Source organism: Pseudophryne corroboree, chromosome 6 (genome assembly GCF_028390025.1).
Source record: "Pseudophryne corroboree isolate aPseCor3 chromosome 6, aPseCor3.hap2, whole genome shotgun sequence".
Taxonomy (NCBI): domain Eukaryota; kingdom Metazoa; phylum Chordata; class Amphibia; order Anura; family Myobatrachidae; genus Pseudophryne; species Pseudophryne corroboree.
This window is the reverse complement of record NC_086449.1, coordinates 298,769,001-298,792,151: the sequence shown is the minus strand read 5'-3', so window position 1 is coordinate 298,792,151 and position 23,151 is coordinate 298,769,001. Positions and strand designations below refer to the sequence as shown.

The 23,151-nt window shown below is 45.1% G+C and overlaps 1 protein-coding gene across 1 annotated transcript in view; it reads right to left on the bottom strand.

Moving 5' to 3' along the window:
- LOC134932100 (tetratricopeptide repeat protein 24-like) overlaps positions 1-23,151 on the bottom strand; it is a 270,982-nt gene that overhangs the window by 128,938 nt on the left and 118,893 nt on the right. Inside the window, exon 6 of the mRNA XM_063926170.1 lies at positions 21,251-21,370. Coding sequence (XP_063782240.1) covers positions 21,251-21,370 — 120 coding nt within the window. The remainder of the gene's footprint in view (positions 1-21,250; positions 21,371-23,151) is intronic.

Genomic DNA, 23,151 nt, shown 5'->3' with positions numbered 1-23,151 from the left:
AGCATTGTTGCTGCTCATGCCGCCAAAGTTGTACTCTCTCTATCCTCCTCTCCTGGACTCTCCCAATGGACTCACTCCTGTACTCATCAGGAGGGTCACTGCCTTGATCTTGTATGCACCAGACTATGGGGTTGATGTACTAAGCACTGAAAAGAGTGGAGAAGTGAGCCAGTGTAGAAGTTGCCTGTGGCAACTAATCAGCTATAATTTTATAGAATGCAAATTCTAAATGTTTCTTCAATGCTGATTGGTTGCCATTGGCAACTTCTCCACTGGCTCACTTCTCTACTCATTCACTGCTTTGTACATCCCCCCCTATGTTCAGATGGCTGTATCATACCTAAACCAATCCAAATATCACTTGATGAAGTGGTTCCAGGTATCCATCACACTCCACGTAGACTTAGATGTCAACAGTGGCAATCTAAATTAACAGGTCACCTACAAAAACTGTCACGTAATGCTGAATGTTAGTTGGCATAAATTTCGTACTCCAAGTGACTTTCTCATTTATAAGACTATCTACCACTCCTGATAAGATCCGACATGAAATGGTATGCTCTTCCTCAGCCAGTGACTTGCGTTGGTACCTTCTCATCAATTGATCCCACAAATGAAGATGAAGTATCAACACCCTTCTCATCTTCCTACTCTACTACCTCTCCTCTTGATCTTATACTATCAAAAATAAGTAAAGTTCTGTCTCCTGTGCTCATCCCGATATTAACTACAATCTGTAATTTCTCTCTCTCTCTCTACTTGTGCCTTTCTTTCCTTCACTGTTGAAACATGCAGTGATTACTCCCATTCTGAAAAAACAAAATTCTGACCCAAACTCTCTCAAACTACTATTCCATCTCTCAGCACCTACACTTTCTTAACTCACACAACTTATTGGACCCCTTTCAGTCAGGCTTTTGTGCTCTACACTCCATAGAGACGGCACTGACTAAAGGCCCATACACACTTGACGATAAAATGAACAACGTCGTTCATTTCAGCCCTCATCAACGACGTCGCTTATTATATCGTCAAGTGTGTATGCATCCGACGACCACCGATGCGCGGCCCCGCGGGACGTTAACGACCCTCGCTTATCTGTGGAGCATGTATGCTCAATTTCCACTATGGTCGTTACCGACCAGAGACGTCGTTGAATGTGTATGGTGTGAAAGACCAACGACCAACGACCAAGCCACTGTTCATCAGCCCTGTTCCCAGCTCATTATTTTAATAAACTGTTCAGCTTGGATATTTCAACGATGAATGGTCTATGGTCTTTGGTCTTTCGTCTTTGGTCGTTGGTAGTGTGTATGCTCATGTCGTTTGCTCAACTGTTCAAGGGAAGTTCAAGGGAAGTCGTTAACGACGGTCGTTAACGATGTGTGCATCTTCAAGTGTGTATGGGCCTTAAGGGAGTGAATGATCAGGTCACTGTAAAGTCTAAAAGGCCAAGGCTCACTTCCTATTCTTCTAGATCTCTCTGCTGCTTTTGACACTGTTGAACACTCTCTTCTCATATAAACACTACAATCCCTAGGTCTTCAGGACACAGCCCTTTTGGGTCTTTCAGTTTCCACTTCTCTGAATCCACTTCCTCTTCGCTACCTCTATCAGTTGGAGTGCCGCAAAGCTCAGTCTTAGGTCCTCTGTTTTCCTCAATCAATACCACAACTCCTGGCAAAGTAATCAGCTCTTTTGGATTTCAGCATCATCTGTACATGGATGATACTCAAATCTACTTATCCTCCCCGGATTTGTCTCTGTCTGTATTGGTCCGTGTCACCAAATGCCTATCTGCTGTTTCATCTTGGATGTCATCTTGCCACCTCAATCTTAATATTTCCAAAAAAGAAATAATTCTATTTCCACCAACCAATAGTAGTTACCAACCTGATATCTCTATCGTTTTTGAGAACACAATAATCAATAGTACCCCACAAGCTCACTGCCTAGGTGTCACCCGTGTCTCTGTACTGTCCTTTGTTCCCCACATTCAATCTGTCTCAAAATCATGTTACATGCATCTAAAAAACATATCCAAAATACTACCATTCCTTACACAAGACACTGCAAAAACCCATGCTCTCATTATCTCCTGCATTGATTATTGCAATAGTCTGCTCACTAGTCTTACCAAAAAGAAACTATCACTACTGTAATCCATTCTGAATGCAGCTGTGAGGCTAATTTTCTACGGTAGATGTTCACGCACTTTTACTCACACACAAGGCCATTAACCAAAGTACAGCAACATACATCTCTACGCTTATCTCAAAATATCTCCCAATCTGACATCTTCGCACTTCACAAGATCCACACTCATTATTTACTCTCATTCACGATTGCAGGACTTTCTTTGGGCTGTACCCACTCTGTGGAATCTCCTCCCACGCACACTAAGACTTCTTTCTAGTCTCCAAGCCTTCAAGCTTTCCCTGAAAACTCACATCTTCAGGCAAGCTTATCATATTCCGGAACTGCCCACATAACCTTCATAAACTTTCCTATCAAATTGCATACCCACAGTACAGTCCACACTTATCCTCACGTTTTCACTTTCCCATCCTCCTGACCCCAATCCAACATTGTTGTGTGACCATATCATAGTGCCCACCAAAAACCTTTGCAATCTGGTGGACCATTATGCAATAGATAACACCTATTCTTGTGTATCAATGCCTATTTACCTACAGATTGCAAGTTTGCGAGGAAGGCCTCCCTACCTCTATGATTGTCTGTCTGTTATTACTAAATTTTGTTTTGTCACTGTTGTTTCTAATTGTAAAGTGCAACAGAATTTGCTGTGCTATATAAGAAACTGTATAATAATAATAATAATAATAAAAAATTAAATAATACATTTATAACAGCAAATAGCTAATGCTTTTAATATAATAAAGTCATTAATGCGAGGAGCAAGTTTGAAAAGGTAGAGTAGCACACTGAAAAATTTCTTACTTTGTAGCACTGTGCTTAGCTGGCCTTTCCAGCATATATAAAAGTCTACTCTGCTCCCAAGTTACAGCTCTGGCGGAACGTCTCTGCTGTCACCCAGAGGTATAGGCCCTCATTCCAAGTTGATCGCTCGCTAGCTGCTTTTAGCAGCAGTGCAAACGCTAAGCCGCCGCCCTCTGGGAGTGTATCTTAGCTTAGCAGAAGTGCGACCGAAAGGTTTGCAGAATTGCTACTAAAAAAGATTGTGCAGTTTCTGAGTAGCTCGAGACTTACTCCTACCTAGCGATAACTTCAGACTGTTTAGTTCCTGTTTTGATGTCACAAACACGCCCTGCGTTCGACCAGCCATGCCTACGTTTCCCCAGCCACTCCTGCGTTTTTAACCGACACGCCTGCATTTTTTCACCCCTCCCCGAAAACGGTCAGTTACCACCCAGAAACACCCACTTCCTGTCAATCACTCTGCGGCCAGCAGTGCGACTGAAAACCGTCGCTAGACCTTGTGTGAAACTGCATAGTCTTTTGTGAAAGTGCACCATACGCATGCGCAGAAATGCCGCTTTTTTATCTAAACGCCACGCTGCGACCGAAAGCAGCTAGCGAACAAGTCGGAATGACCCCCATAGTCTTCACTGAGGATGGTGCAGGTGAGAGCATGCTGCTTCTCTGAAGCTACAGGTAGTACATTGCCCAAACTACAAAGACTAGACAGTCTGTTTTGTGGGTTTTGGTATTCTGCAGACACCTTTCCTCCTCACGGCACCCCACTCTGACCCTTGCCAGACACTGTGCATTTGGATGTGAATGCTAATAGACCTCTTATTCTGTAGCCTAATAAAAAAACATATGGGTTCCACTTTGTCTCTGATGTAACAATGATAGAAACAAGTGCTTCAGTAAGACACTGATAACATATATAAAACATATATGAAGACACTAATATAAATGCAAAATTAAGATACAATAAATCAGTCTCTGTACTTAGGGGGTCATTCCGAGTTGTTCGCTCGTTATTTTTTTTGCCACGGAGCAATTAGTCGCAAACAGCGCATGCGCAATGTACGCAGTGCGCCTGCGCCAAGTAAATTAGCTCAAAAGTTTTGTCTTTTACTCACAACGTAACAAAGTTTTTACATCGTACTGCTGATCGGAGTGTGATTGACAGGAAGTGGGTGTTTCTGGGCGGAAACTGGCCGTTTTCTGGGAGTGTGCGGAAAAACGAAGGCGTTTCAGGGAGAAACGCGGGAGTGGCTGGAGAAACGGGGGAGTGTCTGGCCGAACGCTGGGTGTGTTTATGACGTCAAACCAGGAACGAAACTGACTGAACTGATCGCAGTGTAGGAGTAAGTCTGGAGCTACTCAGAAACTGCTAAGAAATTTCTATTTGCAATTCTGCTAATCTTTCGTTCGCAAATCTGCTAAGCTAAGATACACTCCCAGAAGGCGGCGGCTTAGCGTGTGCAATGCTGCTAAAAGCAGCTAGCGAGCGAACAACTCGGAATGAGGGCCTTAGGGGGTAATTCAGAGTTGATCGCAGCATCAAATTTGTTAGCAGTTGGGCAAAACCATGGGGGTCATTCCGAGTTGATCACTCGCTGCCGTTTTAGCCAGTTCTGCGCATGCGTATGGGCCGCAGGGCGAACACGCCAAGTACTTTCACACAAAACTATGCAATTTTACACAGGGGCGTACAACGCTTTTCAGACGTTCTGCTGATCGGTGAGTGATTGACAGGAAGTGGGTGTTTCTGGGTGGTAACTGAGCGTTTTCCGGGAGTGTGTTAAAAAACGCAGGCGTGTCAGGCTAAAACGCAGGAGTGGCTGGAGAAACGGGGGAGTGGCTGGCCGAACGCAGGGCGTGTTTGTGACGTCAAACCAGGAACCAAACAGTCTGCAGTGATCGCAATCTAGGAGTAGGTCTGGAGCTACTCAGAAACTGCCTGAAAAGATTTTCGAAAAGAATACATAAAAAACGGCTGCGCTGTATGTCAGAAATAAAATATAAGAGAGAGAGCCAACATATAAAAATAAAATGTTTAATAAGAATGATATTAAGATTATTCCAATATGGTAATACCAATAAACAACAATGTGAATAAAAAACCACACACACTTGTCACAGAGTGTCAGATAGAACTTGAAACCTTCCAATAGGTAATGACTGAGATGAAGACTGCAGTCTCTATCCACAGCTGCCGATGCTAGCTGCTGATCAAGCACTGGGAGATCAGTAAATCAAATGGAGTTCCAGAACTGAATGTCTGTGCAACACCCATACAATGCAGTAGTTAATACCTCTCCAATGGGCTGGTGAGTAACCGGGCGTCCCCGGTCAGATGTCCTGCGTTGACCACGTAAGCTGTGCAGCGGAGAGGAGATGCCGCGCCGTGTACTGTTTAGCTGGCTGAAGCGCTGTTAACCGTAGCGGTTGCTACTGGCATAAAGGCATCAGAGGTGTAACCATCAGGGTGTATGGGAGATGCAGTAGTGGAGACACCTGTGCAAGGTGTGTGGAAAGGCAGGTCCTAACGCGTTTCGTCACGCTCTACGTGACTTTTTCAAAGGTGATTTCCTGCTTCCAGAATATGCAGTATTTAAGCTCTGAACTAATCAGAGTAAACAGCTGTCAAAAATCAGTATCTAATTACAATGGTGCTTAATAACGTTGGCTCTCTTGTCAGTATAGCAATACTTAATATTTAAACATGGCAGACATGACTTGCAATAGATTCCATGATCATCTAAATCAGACATAAAGGACCTCATGTTCCCTTTATATAATTATAATATTAAGCCTTATAGCTGTGTCAGAGGGTACTATAATAGAGAAGTAGTCTCAGACATGAAGTTAAAACATCCAATTAATACGCCTCTGCATCCAATCTAATATACCTAATGATTCAGATAGTCAGATGTATTACAATAAATACGACATAAAGGATTAAAAAAACTTACTAAAAAAATAATAATAATAAACAATATTAACAATGTGAGTATGCCCCATCAGAAACGTAAAAAGAATTTTTTTTTTTTTTACAGTCTATCATCCTCATTTGGATTAGAACATAGGAATCTCCAGATTCAGAGTTTAGTGTCTTAACCGAGTGCGCCACTGAGCAGGACAAGTGCTCAGTGTGCACATTTCCATCTTATATTACGTTCTCATTAGTTATACTATCGACTGAATAAGAAACTGAGTTTAGTGTCTTAACCGAGTGCGCCACTAAGCAGGACAAGTGCTCAGTGTGCACATTTCCATCTTATATTACGTTCTCATTAGTTATACTATCGACTGAATAAGAAACTGAGTTTAGTGTCTTAACCGAGTGCGCCACTGAGCAGGACAAGTGCTCAGTGTGCACATTTCCATCTTATATTACGTTCTCATTAGTTATACTATCGACTGAATAAGAAACTGAGAAGACTAGAGAACTAGAGGGACCCGATGACTAATATAACTAGTAAACAGCAGTGTGTCTGTATACAAACTCCACCAGTATATATATATATATATATCGGGACTGGTCTCCTATTAACGGATAATTATTTAATGACCATTATGTATGATTAGGTCCAAAATAAAATTTTTCGAGCAGTTCTGCTAATCTTTCGTTAGCAATTCTGCTAAGCTAAGATACACTCCCAGAGGGCAGGCCCAGCGTGTGCACTGCTGCTAAAACCAGCTAGCGAGCAATCAACTCGGAATGAGGGCCCATGTGCACTGCAGGTGTGGCAGATATAACACGTGCAGAGAGAGTTAGATTTGGGTGGGTTATTTTGTTTTTGTGCAGGGTAAATACTGGATGCTTTACTTTTACACGGCATTTTGACCTGTCGACATTTTACATGACGGTATTTTGACCTTGTCGGTATTTTAAATGTCGGTATTTTTACCATGTCGGGATTTTGACCTTCGGTCAATTGCTGTCGGGATTTTGACCGTCGGGATTTTTATTGTCGGTAAATTGACTGCATCCCGTTAGACAGTCACTATCAATTCCAGGCACTACCATTTGGCCTCTCCACAGCACCATGGGTGTTCACCAAGGTGATGGCAGAGATGATGGTTCTCCTCCGCAAACAGGGGGTGAACATAATCCCTTATCTGGACGATCTGCTGATAAAGGCATCGTCCAGGGAGAGGTTGTTGCAGTCCGTTGTTCTCACGACTCATCTGCTCAGGGAACACGGTTGGATCCTGAATCTTCCAAAATCACACTTGGAGCCGACCAGGAGGTTTTCTTTTCTGGAAATGGTCCTCGACACGGAAGTGCAGAGGGTGGTTCTCCCCCGGAGGAGAAAGCATTGGTGATACAAACAATGGTCCCAGATGTCCTGAAGCCAGCTCGGGTTTCGGTTCATCAGTGCATTAACCTTCTGGGGAAGATGGTGGCCTCTTACGAGGCTCTACAGTACGGAAGGTACTTCCAACTGGATCTCCTGGACAAGTGGTCGGGATCTCATCTACACATGCACCAGAGAATACGTCTTTCGCCGAAAGCCGGGATTTCACTCCTCTGGTGGCTGCAACTACCTCACCTTCTGGAGGGTCGCAGGTTTGGGATTCAGGACTTGATCCTTCTAACCATGGATGCAAGTCTCCGGGGCTGGGGCGCAGTCACTCAGGGGGAAACCTTCCAAGGAAGGTGGTCAAGCCTGGAATACAGCCTTCCAGTAAACATTCTGGAACTAAGAGCTGTCTACAACCGTCTTCTCCAAGCAGCCCATCTTCTGCGAGATCGATCCATTCAAGTGCAGTTGGACAATGTAACGACGGTGGCTTACATAAACTGACAGGGCGGAACGAAGAGCAGAATCATCCTCTGGGCAGAAAAACATGTGTTGGCGCGGTCAGCAGTCTTCATTCTGGGAGTAGACAACTGGGAAGCGGACTTCCTCAGCAGACACGATCTCTATTCAGGAAAGTGGGGACTTCATCCGGAGGCTTTCATGGAGGTAACAGATCTTTGGGGTGTACCTCAAATAGACATGATGGCCTCTCGGCTCAACAAGAAGCTTCAGCGATATTGTTCCAGGTCGAGGGACCCGCAAGCTGACGCTCTAGTGACTCCGTGGGTGTTCCAGTCGGTTTACGTGTTTCCTCCACTTCCACTGATTCCAAGAGTTTGAAAATTCATAAGGAGAACAAGAGTTAGCAATCCTGATTGCTCTGGACTGGCCAAGAAGGGCTTGGTACGCGGATCTTCTGGATCTACTGCTAGAAGAGCCTCTTCCTCTTTGAGAGGACCTGCTGCAGCAGGGGCCGTTCGCTTATCAAGACTTACCGCGGCTACTTTTGATGGCATGGAAGTTTAACGCCAGATATTAGCTCGGAAGGGCATTCCGAACAAGGTTATTACTACCCTGATACAGGCTAGGAAAGGAGTAACGTCTAAACATTACCATCGTATTTGGAAAAAATATGTATCTTGGTGTGAGTCCAAGAAGTTTCCTACAGTGGAGTTTCAACTGGGATGGTTTCTCCTCTTCCTGCCAGCAGGTGTGGATATAGGCCTGAGGTTGGGATCCGTAAAGGTCCAGATTTTCGGCCCTTTCCATTTTCTTCCAGAAACAGTTGGCTTCCCTCCCTGAGGTTCAGACTTTTCTGAAAGGGATTCTGCACATCCAGCTTCCCTTTGTGCCGCCTACGGCGCCCTGGGATCTTAACGTGGTGTTACAGTTCCTCCAATCCGATTGGATTGAACCTTTGTTGGCCTTAGCTTCTGCTAGACGTGTGTCGGAGTTGGGGGATTTATCTTGTAAGAGCCCCTACTTGATCTTCCATGAAGATAGAGCTGAGCTCCAAACGCGTCAGCAGTTCCTTTCCGAAGGTTGTGTCGGCATTTCATATCAACCAACCTATTGTGGTGCCAGTGGCTACTGACTCCTCAATTTCATCAAAGTCCTTGGATGTTGTAAGGGCTCTGAAAATCTATGTGAAGAGGACTGCTTGTCACAGAAAATCGGACTCTCTGTTTGTCCTGTATGATCCCAAGAAACTTGGGTGTCCTGCTTCTAAGCAGACGATCTCTCGGTGGATCAGGTTCACTAACAAGCATGCGTATTCTACGGCAGGATTGCCGTGTCCTACGTCTGTGAAGGCCCACTCTACTCATAAGGTGGGTTCTTCCTGGGTGGCTGCCCGGGGTGTCTCGGCTTTGCAGCTTTGCCGATCGGCTACTTGGTCTGGGTCGAACACGTTTGCAAGGTCCTACAAGTTCGATACTTTGGCCGTTGAGGACCTGAAGTTTGGTCAATCAGTTCTGCAGGAGTCTCCGCGCTCTCCCTCCCATTTTGGAAGCTTTGGTACATTCCCACGGTACTAATGTGGACCCCAGCATCCTGTAGGACATAAGAGAAAATAGGATTTTAATTACCTACTGGTAAATCCTTTTCTCGTAGTCCGTAGAGGATGCTGGGCGCCCGCCCAGCGCTTCGTGATCCTGTAGTGGTTATAGTTCAGTACTACTTCGTTCTTGGTTGAGTACTGTTTTGTTACTTGGTTGAGTAATATTGTTCAGCCGTTGCTGATGTTTCAAGCTGGTTAGCTTGGTTTGCCTTGTGTGTGAGCTGGTGTGAATCTCGCCACTATCTGTGTAAAATCCTTCTCTCGAAGTTGTCCGTCTCCTCGGGCACAGTTTCTTGACTGAGTCTGGTAGGAGGGGCATAGAGGGAGGAGCCAGCACACACTCTCAAACTCTTAAAGTGCCAGTGGCTCCTAGTGGACCCGTCTATACCCCATGGTACTAATGTGGACCCCAGCATCCTCTACGGACTACGAGAAAAGGATTTACCGGTAGGTAATTAAAATCCTTTTTTTCAACACACTATTATTATACATTTGTACTGAAATCCGATTTTTTATGAAGATACAGGGGCCCATTTATCAACAAGTTTTAGCTATTTAAAACTTGTTGTATATGACACATGGTACTCCAGTTAATCAGCTCATAACTGCCATGTTTTTTTAGAAACATAACAGTTTGGAGCTGATTGGCTGGAGCACCATTTATCATACACAAAAAGTTTTGAATAGCTTAAACTCATTGATAAATGGGCTCCACAGTATTAAAAATAACCAATTTCAAAATAGCATAATGAGCATTTCATAGTGATGCTAGTAGTCCACTATAATTATCCTTAGACAAAACACAAAAAGAGCTACTACAATTTAATAGAGTGATGGTCAAAACATGTATAAAATTTATTCCAGAAGATCTTTTTCATATTGGAAGAATAATAACCATTATAATGTAAACATAGGGCCCCAGGGGCGTCGCTACAGTTTGTGACACAGGCTGCAGTGTAAATATCCCCATCAGTACGCTGACAAAAGGAGGCTTGGCCTCATGGGAAGGAGGTGTGGCCAGACCCCCGTTGTCATCACTCAGGAGGGTCCCAGAGATGCTGGGCTACCTCAGGAGACTGTCTGTCTGCACTGCCAGCTCCTACACTGTGACAGGAGCCAAGTGATGCACGTAATGTTACAGTGCAGCACTTGGTTCCTATCACTGAGGAGGAGCTGGCATTTTGATGTCACTACTCGGCGCGTGATACCCGGGTGCACCCCCTGCACCTAACTAGTGATGCAACTGTAGATCCCCATTAAACTATGAGACATAACCCCTTTAGCACTCGCTAAAGGAGTTATGTCCTCCTTGCCATATTTAAAAACCAGCGTTAAGATCAGCTTCACTATACTGCAAGTAATGTAATTAACAATGGCATATTTGTTAGTATCATTGCGATACTAAATGAAATATGGCGAAGGTAATAAGCATCATTGCTAAATGGGGTCCATAGTGCTAAAAGTAATACAACCCTGAGAAAAAGAGAAAAAGGTAATTATTAAACTGGCAACACTTACATCTTTTATAAGACACAGTGGGTGGAATTCAAATGTTTGAAAAGTCGGTTGGGTGTCTATTTTTTCCTGTCTATTAGATAGGAAAAAACAGACTCCCAACTGACTTTTCATACATTTGAATCTCCCCCAGTGGACGGTATTCAATCATATCACGACCAATCTCCTTTCTAAAATGATCCCCGTTATAACGCCTATTGCTCCCATAGTAATCAGGTTTAGCTGTGTAAAGGATTGAGTGCCTCGTTACCCCGGATGTAGCGAGCTGAAATGATGATACAATGCCCCTGAGGGCAGAAACAGAATGCGTGTGGAAGGGGGTGAAAAGAATTGAATACCACCCAGTCTCTATTCATGAGAGACAAAGGGACTGGGGGCATGGTCAGTAGCTCACAGTGCACTAGGCATGCCCCCACAGTGACAAAAAAGCAGGGGTATGAAGCCATGCCCCTTTTTTGTCCCCTTACCCGCGCAAGGGAGTCCCTCCTCCCTGGATGTTGGAAGGTATGATCAACGTGTAGCTATAGGTGAGTACAGGCACCTTTCTTAATAGAAATAAAGCAGTGATGTACGGTCAGGTGAGGCAGAGCATGTCCTGTCATATTCCAATAAACTCCAGAGTTTTTATTATAACAATGATATGAAAAATACAAAGAATCTGCGGTGGCTGCTGCCCTGGGCTGCAGTACCGAACAAAGGGGGTCATTCCGAGTTGATCGCACGTAGCTGCTTTGTGCAGCTCGTGCGATCAACTATACTCCGCCTATGGGGGTGTTTTTTTTTTCCCATAGCAAGGCTGCGTTTGTTTGTGCAGCCATCTTATGGGGAAAAAAAATGTGCAGTTTCTAAGTAGGTCTAGACATATTTACCAGCTGCAACGTTTTCAGCCTGTTCGGTCCTGGCTCTGACGTCAAACACCCGCCCTGGACACGCCTGCGTTTCTTCAAACATGTCTGCATTTTTCTTACCACTCCCAGAAAACGGGTCCGAGCGCTGTGTTGCCGCCCAGGAACGCCCACCGCCTGTCTATATTCAAGCGATAGCCGCTGCGATCGCTTTCTTCATTCCCTTCGTCGTTGCGGCAATGACGTGCGCACGCATTACGGCCCCTGCGCATGCGCAGTAGTGACCCGGTCGCAGCTGTGCGAACGAAAGCACGCTGCAATCTGGTCGGAAAAAGACCCCCAAAAACTGCAGTGAACAAACATGTAAAGTTGTATGTACATATATGATGGCTTCTTTACCTGAGGGTCAGCAACCGCAAAAGGCATTGGACACGGGCACACAGTGGCCCTAATTTAGATCTGATCGCAGCAGCAAATTTGTTAGCTAATGGACAAAACCATGGGGGTCATTCCGAGTTCGCTGCTATTTTTAGCAGAATTGCTAATAGGCTAAAAACCGGCAGTTCTGCGCATGCGTATGCACCACAGGGCGCACGCGCTAAGCAATTTTACACAAAACTATGCTATTTTACTCACGGGCGAACAAAGCTTTTCAGTCGCTCTGTTGATCGGAGAATGACTGACAGGAAGTGGGTGTTTCTGGGTGGTAACTGAGTGTTTTCCGGGAGTGTGCTAAAAAACGCAGGCGTGCCGGCAGAAAACACAGGAATGGCTGGAGAAACGGGGGAGTGGCTGGCCGGACGCTGGGCGTGTTTGTGACGTCAAACCAGGAACTAAACGGACTGAGGTGATCGCAATCTAGGAGTAGGTCTGGAACTACTCAGAAACTGCAAGGAAATACTTAATAGCAGAATTGCTGATCTTTCGTTAGCAATTCTGCTATGCTAAGATACACTCCCAGAGGGCGGCGGCTTTGCGTTTGAATTGCTGCTAAAAGCAGCTAGCGAGCGAACAACTCGGAATGACCACCCATGTGCAGTACAGGGGGGCAGATATAACATGTGCAGAGAGTTAGATTTGGGTGGGGTGTGTTCAAACTGAAATCTAAATTGCAGTGTAAAAATAAAGCAGCCAGTATTTACTAGAGATGTGCACCGGAAATTTTTCGGGTTTTGTGTTTTGGTTTTGGATTCGGTTCCGCTGCCGTGTTTTGGATTCAGACGCGTTTTGGAAAAACCTCCCTGAAAATTTTTGTCGGATTCAGGTGTGTTTTGGATTCGGGTGTTTTTTTTACAAAAACCCCTCAAAAACAGCTTAAATCATAGAATTTGGGGGTCATTTTGATCGCATAGTATTATTAACCTCAATAACCATAATTTCCACTCATTTCCAGTCTATTCTGAACACCTCACACCTCACAATATTATTTTTAGTCCTAAAATTTGCACCGAGGTCGCTGGATGACTAAGCTAAGCGACCCAAGTGGCCGACACAAACACCTGGCCCATCTAGGAGTGGCACTGCAGTGTCAGACAGAATGGCAGATTTAAAAAATAGTCCCCAAACAGCACATGATGCAAAGAAAAAAAGAGGCGCAATGAGGTAGCTGTGTGACTAAGCTAAGCGACCCAAGTGGCCGACACAAACACCTGGCCCATCCAGGAGTGGCACTGCAGTGTCAGACAGGATGGCAGATTTAAAAAATAGTCCCCAAACAGCACATGATGCAAAGATAAATTAAAGAAAAAAGAGGTGCAAGATGGATTTGTCCTTGGGCCCTCCCTTGGGCCCTCCCACCCACCCTTATGTTGTATAAACAGGACATGCACACTTTAACAAACCCATCATTTCAGCGACAGGGTCTGCCACACGACTGTGACTGAAATGACTGGTTGGTTTGGGCCCCCACCAAAAAAGAAGCAATCAATCTCTCCTTGCACAAACTGGCTCTACAGAGGCAAGATGTCCACCTCCTCCTCATCGTCCGATTCCTCAGCCCTTTCACTGTGTACATCCTCCTCCTCACAGATTATTAATTTGTCCCCACTGGAATCCACCATCTCAGGTCTCTGTGTACTTTCTGGAGACAATTGCTGCTTGTGAATGTCTCCACGGAGGAATTGATTATAATTCATTTTGATGAGCATCATCTTCTCCACGTTTTGTGGAAGTAACCTCGTACACCGATTGCTGACAAGGTGACCGGCTGCACTAAACACTCTTTCGGAGTACACACTGGAGGGTGGGCAACTTAGGTAAAATAAAGCCAGTTTGTGCAAGGGCCTCCAAATTGCCTCTTTTTCCTGCCAGTATACGTACGGACTGTCTGACGTGCCTACTTGGATGCGGTCACTCATATAACCCTCCACCATTCTTTCAATGGTGACAGAATCATATGCAGTGACAGTAGACGACATGTCAGTAATCTTTGGCAGGTCCTTCAGTCCGGACCAGATGTCAGCACTGCTCCAGACTGCCCTGCATCACCGCAAGCGGGTGGGCTCGGAATTCTTAGCCTTTTCCTCACAGCCCCAGTTGCGGGAGAATGTGAAGGAGAAGCTGTTGACGGGTCACGTTCCGCTTGACTTGACAATTTTCTCACCAGCAGGTCTTTGAACCTCTGCAGACTTGTGTCTGCCGGAAAGAGAGATACAACGTAGGTTTTAAATCTAGGATCGAGCACGGTGGCCAAAATGTAGTGCTCTGATTTCAAAAGATTGACCACCCGTGAATCCTGGTTAAGCGAATTAAGGGCTCCATCCACAAGTCCCACATGCTTAGCGGAATCGCTCCGTTTTAGCTCCTCCTTCAATCTCTCTAGCTTCTTCTGCAAAAGCCTGATGAGGGGAATGACCTGACTCAGGTTGGCAGTGTCTGAACTGACTTCTCGTGTGGCAAGTTCAAAGGGTTGCAGAACCTTGCACAACGTTGAAATCATTCTCCACTGCGCTTGAGTCAGGTGCATTCCCCCTCCTTTGCCTATATCGTAGGTAGCTGTATAGGCTTGAATGGCCTTTTGCTGCTCCTCCATCCCCTGAAGCATATAGAGGGTTGAATTCCACCTCGTTACCACCTCTTGCTTCAGCTTATGGCAGGGCAGGTTCAGGAGTGTTTGCTGGTGCTCCAGTCTTCGGCACGCGGTGGCTGAATGCCGAAAGTGGCCCGCAATTCTTCGGGCCACCGACAGCATCTCTTGCACGCCTTTGTTGTTTTTTAAATAATTCTGCACCACCAAATTCAATGTATGTGCAAAACATGGGACGTGCTGAAATTTGCCCACATGTAATGCACGCACAATATTGGTGGCGTTGTGCGATGTCACAAATCCCCAGGAGAGTCTAATTGGGGTAAGCCATTCTGCCATGATGTTCCTCAGTTTCCGTAAGAGGTTGTCAGCTGTGTGCCTCTTATGGAAAGCGGTGATACAAAGCGTAGCCTGCCTAGGAACGAGTTGGCGTTTGCGAGATGCTGCAACTGGTGCCGCCGCTGCTGTTCTTGCTGCGGGAGGCAATACATCTACCCAGTGGGCTGTCACAGTCATATAGTCCTGAGTCTGCCCTGCTCCACTTGTCCACATGTCCGTGGTTAAGTGGACACTGGGTACAACTGCATTTTTTAGGACACTGGTGACTCTTTTTCTGACATCTGTGTACATTCTCGGTATTGCCTGCCTAGAGAAATGGAACCTAGATGGTATTTGGTACCGGGGACACACTACCTCAAGCAAATCTCTAGTTCCCTGTGAATTAATGCTGGATACCGGACACACGTTTAACACCACTGAAGCTGCCAAGACCTGAGTTATCCACTTTGCAGCAGGATGACTGCTGTGATATTTCATCTTCCTCGCAAAGGATTGTTGGACAGTCAATTGCTTACTGGAAGTAGTACAAGTGGTCTTCCGACTTACCCTCTGGGATGATGATCGACTCCCAGCAGCAACAACAGCAGCGCCAGCAGCAATAGGCGTTACATTCAAGGATGCATCGGAGGAATCCCAGGCAGGAGAGGACTCGTCAGACTTGACAGTGACATGGCCTGCAGGACTATTGGCTTTCCTGTCTAAGGAGGAAATTGACACTGAGGGAGTTGGTGGTGTGGTTTGCAGGAGCTTGGTTACAAGAGGAAGGGATTTAGTTGTCAGTGGACTGCTTCCGCTGTCACCCAAAGTTTTTGAACTTGTCAATGACTTCTGATGAATGCGCTCCAGGTGACGTATAAGGGAGGATGTTCCTAGGTGGTTAACGTCCTTACCCCTACTTATTACAGCTTGACAAAGGCACCACACGGCTTGACACCTGTTGTCCGCATTTGTGTTAAAATAATTCCACACCGAAGAGGTGATTTTTTTTTTGTAATTTGACCAGGCATGTCAATGGCCATATTCATCCCACAGACAACAGGTGTCTCCCCGGGTGCCTGACTTAAACAAACCACCTCACCATCAGAATCCTCCTTGTCAATTTCCTCCTCAGCGCCAGCAACATCCATATCCTCATCCTTGTGTACTTCAACAGTGACATCTTCAATTTGACTATCAGGAACTGGACTGCGGGTGCTCCTTCCAGCACTTGCAGGGGGCGTGCAAATGGTGGAAGGCTCTTCCCGTCCAGTGTTGGGAAGGTCAGGCACAGACACAATTGGACTCTCCTTGGGGATTTGTGATTTAGAAGAACGCACAGTTCTTTGCTGTGCTTTTGCCAGCTTAAGTCTTTTCATTTTTCTAGCGAGAGGATGAGTGCTTCCATCCTCATGTGAAGCTGAACCACTAGCCATGAACATAGGACAGGGCCTCAGCCGTTCCTTGCCACTCTTTGTCGTAAATGGCATATTGGCAGGTTTACGCTTCTCATCAGACGCTTTTAATTTAGATTTTTGGGTCATTTTACTGAACTTTTGTTTTTTGGATTTTACATGCACTCTACTATGACATTGGGCATCGGCCTTGGCAGATGACGTTGATGGCATTTCATCGTCTCGGCCATGACTAGTGGCAGCAGCTTCAGCACGAGGTGGAAGTGGATCTTGATCTTTTCCTATTTTACTCTCCACATTTTTGTTCTCCATTTTTTAATGTGTGGAATTATATGCCAGTAATATATCAATAGCAATGGCCTACTGTACTGTACTGCTATATATTATATACTGGTGGTTAGCAAAATTATGCACTGTCCTCCTACTACTGCGCACAACTAAAATGCACCACAGGTATGGATGGATAGTATACTTGACGACACAGAGGTAGGTAGAGCAGTGACCTACTGTACCGTACTGCTATATATTATCTACTGGTGGTCAGCAAAATTATGCACTGTCCTCCTACTACTGTGCACAACAACTAAAATGCACCACAGGTATGGATGGATTGTATCGACACAGAGGTAGGTAGAGCAGTGGCCTACTGTACCGTACTGCTATATATTATATACTGGTGGTCAGCAAAATTATGCACTGTACTCCTACTATATATACTGCGCACAACAACTAAAATGCACCACAGGTATGGATGGATAGTATAATTGACAACACAGAGGTAGGTAGAGCAGTGGACTACTGTACCGTACTGCTATATATTATATACTGGTGGTCAGCAAAATTATGCACTGTACTCCTACTATATATACTGCGCACAACTAAAATGCACCACAGGTATGGATGGATAGTATACTTGATGACACAGAGGTAGGTAGAGCAGTGGACTACTGTAATGTACTGCTATATATTATATACTGGTGGCCAGCAAAATTATGCACTGTCCTCCTACTATATATAATGCGCACAACAACTAAAATGCACCACAGGTATGGATGGATAGTATACTTGACAACACAGAGGTAGGTAGAGCAGTGGACTACTGTACCGTACTGCTATATATTATATACTGGTGGTTAGCAAAATTATGCACTCTCCTCCTACTATATATGCTGCGCTATATATACTGCGCACAACAACTAAAATGCACCACAGGTATGGATGGATAGTATACTTGACGACACAGAGGTAGGTAGAGCAGTGGACTACTGTACCGTACTGATATAATACTGGTGGTCACTGGTCAGCAAAATTCTGCACTGTCCTCCTACTATATACTACAATGTAGCACAGATATGGAGCGTTTTTCAGGCAGAGAACGTATAATACTGGTGGTCACTGGTCAGCAAAACTCTGCACTGTCCTCCTACTATATAATACTGGTGGTCCCCAGTCCCCACAATAAAGCACACTGAGCACATATATTTGCAGCACACTGAGCACAGATATGGAGTGTTTTTCAAGCAGAGAACATAGATATTTTCAGCACACTGAGCACAGATATTTGTAAGCACACTGAGCACAGATATTTGCAGCACACTGAGCACAGATATTTGCAGCACACTGAACACAACTGAGAGAACGCTGCACGTCCTCTCCCTATCATCTCCAATGCACGAGTGAAAATGGCGGCGACGTGCGGCTCCTTAAATAGAATACGACAGCGGGATGATGACGTTCGGGCACGCTCGGGTTAACCGAGCAAGGCGGGAAGATTCGAGTCTGCCTCGGAACCGTGTAAAATGGGTGAAGTTCGCGGGGGTTCTGATTCCGAGGAACCGAACCCGTTCATCTCTAGTATTTACCCTGCCCAGAAACAATATAACTCATCCAAATCTAACTCTCTCTGCACAGGGTGTGGTTCATTAGGTCGATATGAGTTAGGTCAACAGACATTGGGTCAACCACGTTTGGTCGACATGCATTAGGTCAACATGATCACTAGGTCGACGTGGTCATTAGGTCGACATGGTCATCAGGTCGACATAAGTTTTTTTAAAACTTTTTGGGCGTCGTTTTCTTTGAAAAGTGACGGGGAACCCCAATTAGTGCGCCATAACCCCTCGCATGCTTCGGGCATGGTGCCTCACTCCGCTACCGCTGCGCTCGGCACAGGTTACCATTCCCAATTGTAGTCCACGTGGATCGTTAAGTATGAAAAAATTGTGAAAAACCCATGCTGACCTAGTACATGTCGACCTAGTGATCATGTCAACATAATGCATGTCGACCAAACGTGGTCAACCTAATGTATGTCGACCTAACTCATGTCGACCTAATGACCGCTAACACATTTGCTGCTGCGATCAGGTCTGAATTAGGCCCAGTGTAAAGCCTGTCTATCTTCAATAAGCCCGCCCCCAGACAGACTCCTGTGAAACCAGTCAATGGGAGTATGGGGGGCGGGCTTATTGAAGATAGACAGGCTGAGCACTGTGAGCCTGTGTCCCGTGCTGCAGCTGTTGCTGATTCCTGGGTAATGAAGCCAACACATATGTTACATACATCTTTACATTCCCCCAGAGTGCCAGATACACATGACCCCAGAGTGCCATATATGCCCCCCACAGTGCCAGATACACATGCCCCGAGAGTGCCAGATATGCCCCAGCAGTGCAACTCATCGTTGTTGCTGCTGCCTGGGGCTGACACTGTCTTCTGCTGCTGGCCTGCTGCTGGGGAGAAGAAAGCGCAGCACGCGCTCCTCCTGTCCCTCTCCTGCCCTCAGTCCGGTCTCCTGAACTGGCGCCGGTCCGCGAGCGATCCGGCAGCAGCGGCTCCTGATTGGCTGCTGGACCGCGAGCTCTGATTGGCTCACGAACCGGCTCAGTGCATGCCGCTGCCAGACTCAGGGGACTCGCAGGCAGGAGAGGAGCATGCACTCTCCTCTCTCCAACACCCGGTGTCTGCAAGGTGGTGGCACGGCGGTACGGCGTACATACTGGGATTTTCTTACAGGTACGCCATACCACCATACTTACAGCACTGTTGTCCTGATTCATACTACATCCGCTGTCATGAGACCATTTCGGCACATGCGCAGTGCGCCTCTGACACATGCTTAGTAGCAGAGGCGGATTTAGACCTCATGGGGCCCTAAGCAAGACACTGATTTGGGGCCCCCCTTCCTAAAACAATCCAGAGCACTATATCCTGTCATCATCGCCCCTGACTGTGCCTCCTTCCCTCACATGACCAAGAGGCAGTAGCAGCTGAGCCCCTGCCGTAGGGGCAGATTCCTCTGCGGCAGTGTGGGGACTGCTTTTGCTCGTCTCCAGTCTCCACCACCACCAACAGCTCTTCCAGTAGCCGCCTCAGTGGTGGAGGCTGGAGATGAACAGAATCGCCCCCAAACAGCAACGACAGCTGGGGCAGATCTATACTTATCTTTTAGGGGGAGCCCTAAAACCCTCTAAAACCATCAGGATAATATATATGTGTATTTATATATTTATATATACATATGTATATATATATATATATATATATACATACATACAGAAAAAAACAGCACTCAGGGTCCATACAGCTAAAATAAATCACTATATATATACACACCTTGACAAAGGGGCATGTGAGCCCCGAAACGTTGGACTTCTTCGTTGTGTTGTTTAAATACACTTTTTTTCCGTTTAAGTCGCCGAGTGCCGCTCCTTCTTTCCTATTTATGCGATAACCCTATTTGGAGAGGGCATCTGTGCCTGTTTGGTATTGCTAAGGGAGTGCCAATTCGTCCATACTCTATATATATATATATATATATATATATATATATACACAATTAGCCACAATAATGGGATCTGCGATAATGGCTAAAGTCATCACACCTATCTTCCGAAAAACAGCTTATCGCAGACTGCACGCTCCCATTTTTTGCACCTATCCTATTCCAAAATGGCGATAATGGGATTTGCACGATAATTCTAGCCAACAAAACTAGAGATAAGTAAAGGAGAAATGGGGAGATCTGTCTGAACCCCCCAAAAAGCCAAACTAATATAGGAAAACATTATTGAAGTCTATCAGTGGCCATAATAAAACTATTTGGGGTAATTAGATTGGGTCAAATGGCTGTTTTATGCATTTTTTTTTTACAAATAAGAAAAAATTATAGATAGCTATCTTTTTCAGCAAAATAAGTGCCCTCATTAAATTTGGGATACATAAAAATGGGTATAAGTATACAGTATATCTGGGTCATTTTAGGGTACTAAAAAAGTAGAACTGGACCGCTTACTCTCACCTGCCAGTCTAAAAACACTTGTCCCAATCATAAAGCACCCCATTATCGCTGTCCCATACCTTCTACCCCATTTTCCATAACTTTGCATTTTTTGACCCCAAAAATGGCATGTCATTATTGAACAATTAAAAATAATTAAAAACACCTAAGTGCCTAATTAGTCATTCAGGGGGGTGTCCCAGGGGTTCTGACCTTAAAATAGGGATTTTGCACTACTTATTACCTGCTCAGAGATGGTGAAAAGAAATTTGCGATAAACCCTATGGAGATTTTTCGCTGATAACAGCAAATTAAATACTGAGTTATTGAAATGTGATAAAATATTGCGAAACCATGTTATCGTGGCTAATTGGATACCCCCCAATATCTTTAACTTCCCTTTTGAACCAATACACTTCAAATAACACAAGTGTCATTGAAAGGCCATTACATAAGCCATGCACTGGTAATAATGTTATCAAATATGCAATTGGCAATATAATGAATTGGATTCATAATGCAACATTTTTATTCGTTGTCAACAACTCACATCTGGTCTTGTACTGGAAATGTTTTCATTTAAAGCTGCATTATGTTGCTGAATTACTTTATACTCAATAACATCTGTGAGTTTTCCTAAAATTCTCTCTCTTGGGGCATCAGTTGTTTCCTGCAAAAAGGTAAAAAAGAGAAATTGCCATAAACTATATTAATTCATTGCTTCACAATGTAAATGTCATCATGTATAAACTAAGGAAGCAATTTACAAAGCACATCCCAATGCACAGCGTAATTCTCTTTGTCTTTTTTGCTGGTGTGCCCAGTGTACATTGGCTCATCTACTCTCTGCTCTCGGGAAAGGTCTCCAAGCAAAGACAGGTTCAAAACTGCTTATGCACTGCGGAGCAGCCATATTGTCACTTTCAATAGAAACTCCAGAGTCATATTTAATTCAGCAGGGGTTTAATAAATAGTACCCTGTTCTTTTGTATTGCTCAAGCTATGGACACCCACTACACATAGGTATCTGTTTGGATGGTCGACCATGTTATGGTCAACAGTCATTAGGTCGACCACTATTGGTCGACATTGACATGGTCGATATGGACACATGGTCGACACATGAAAATGGTCGACGCATGTTTGACATGAGTTTTCGCATTTTTTTTCTTTCGGGGAACTTTTCCATACTTTACAATCCACGTGGACTACGATTGGGAACGGTAATTGGTGCAGAACGCAGCGGTAGCGGAGCGAGGTACCTTGCTCATGCGAGGGGACGCGGTGCACTAATTGGGGTTCCCCATCACTTTACGCTGAAAATGACACCAAAAAATTTATGTCAACCCATAACATGGTCGACCATTCATACCAGAACCCTACACAAATATCTTTACATGTTTGACCAGCTACCAAAAATTCATACCCTGGACCACTGTTGGATTTATCTTTCAGCAAGCCAAGTATTTTGAGAGGGGTGCTCCAACTAATAAAGTAAGTAGGCCTACCAATGTAGGAAAAGAATGGGAGAGAATAGTCAAACCCAGGTCCATCTTAACGTATAGGCACACTGGGCAGCTGTTCAGGGCCCCACAATTCTGGGAGCCTTTGAGCAGGGGCAGGGAGCATCTGCCCCTGGGCTGTTGCCTCTGAAGCTTCTTGGGAGGCAGATAGATAATGCTGCCCGGCTGCTCTGATTGTGAATTACACACAATCAGAGCAGTAAGGCAGCCTTCTCTACCTGCCTCCCAGCCTACAGCCAGATAGTGAATGGCTGTTAGCATGCTGACTGCTGGAAGGCTGAAGCGATCCACCAATGAAAGTGCTGATACATTAACTGTATGGCAACATGTGAAGAGATGGCATAGGACCACAGAAGAAGCAGGTTATGATATTTTCTTATTTCTGTGAATGGCTGGGTAGGGGCCCCAGAACATTGATTTGCCAAGGGCCTACAATGCTGTTAAGATGGCCCTGGTGGAACCACATAGTGCTTATGACTGAGCAACATCCATTTACTCATCAAAGCTGGATGAGAGGCAGGAGAAAAGGGGAGGCAGGCGGCAGCTTCATATTCAGTTGTTTATTACAGTATGTGTTTCATTTGTGTGTCTGAACCTCTTAATGACTAGTTGGAATGTGCCTACAAGAGCGCTTTCCTGCAGAAGTAGAAATGTTAGGTACTAAAGTATAGGAATGTAACACAAACTCCAGGACCTCACATGTGGCAGGGAATGCAATTCTTTTTATGGTAAACAGCATGTTTAGTGTTATAATACCCACACAGTTAAAATGCTTTAAGTAGAATTAGAACAGTGTCAACATTGTCTTGACAGCATAGACATGATGACTGCGTACTGACTGAACATGGGGCCTAATTCATGTTAGTACGTATGGCCAATTCACACACAACAGAGTGATTATCGGCAGATTGTACATGTGCTGCAATGC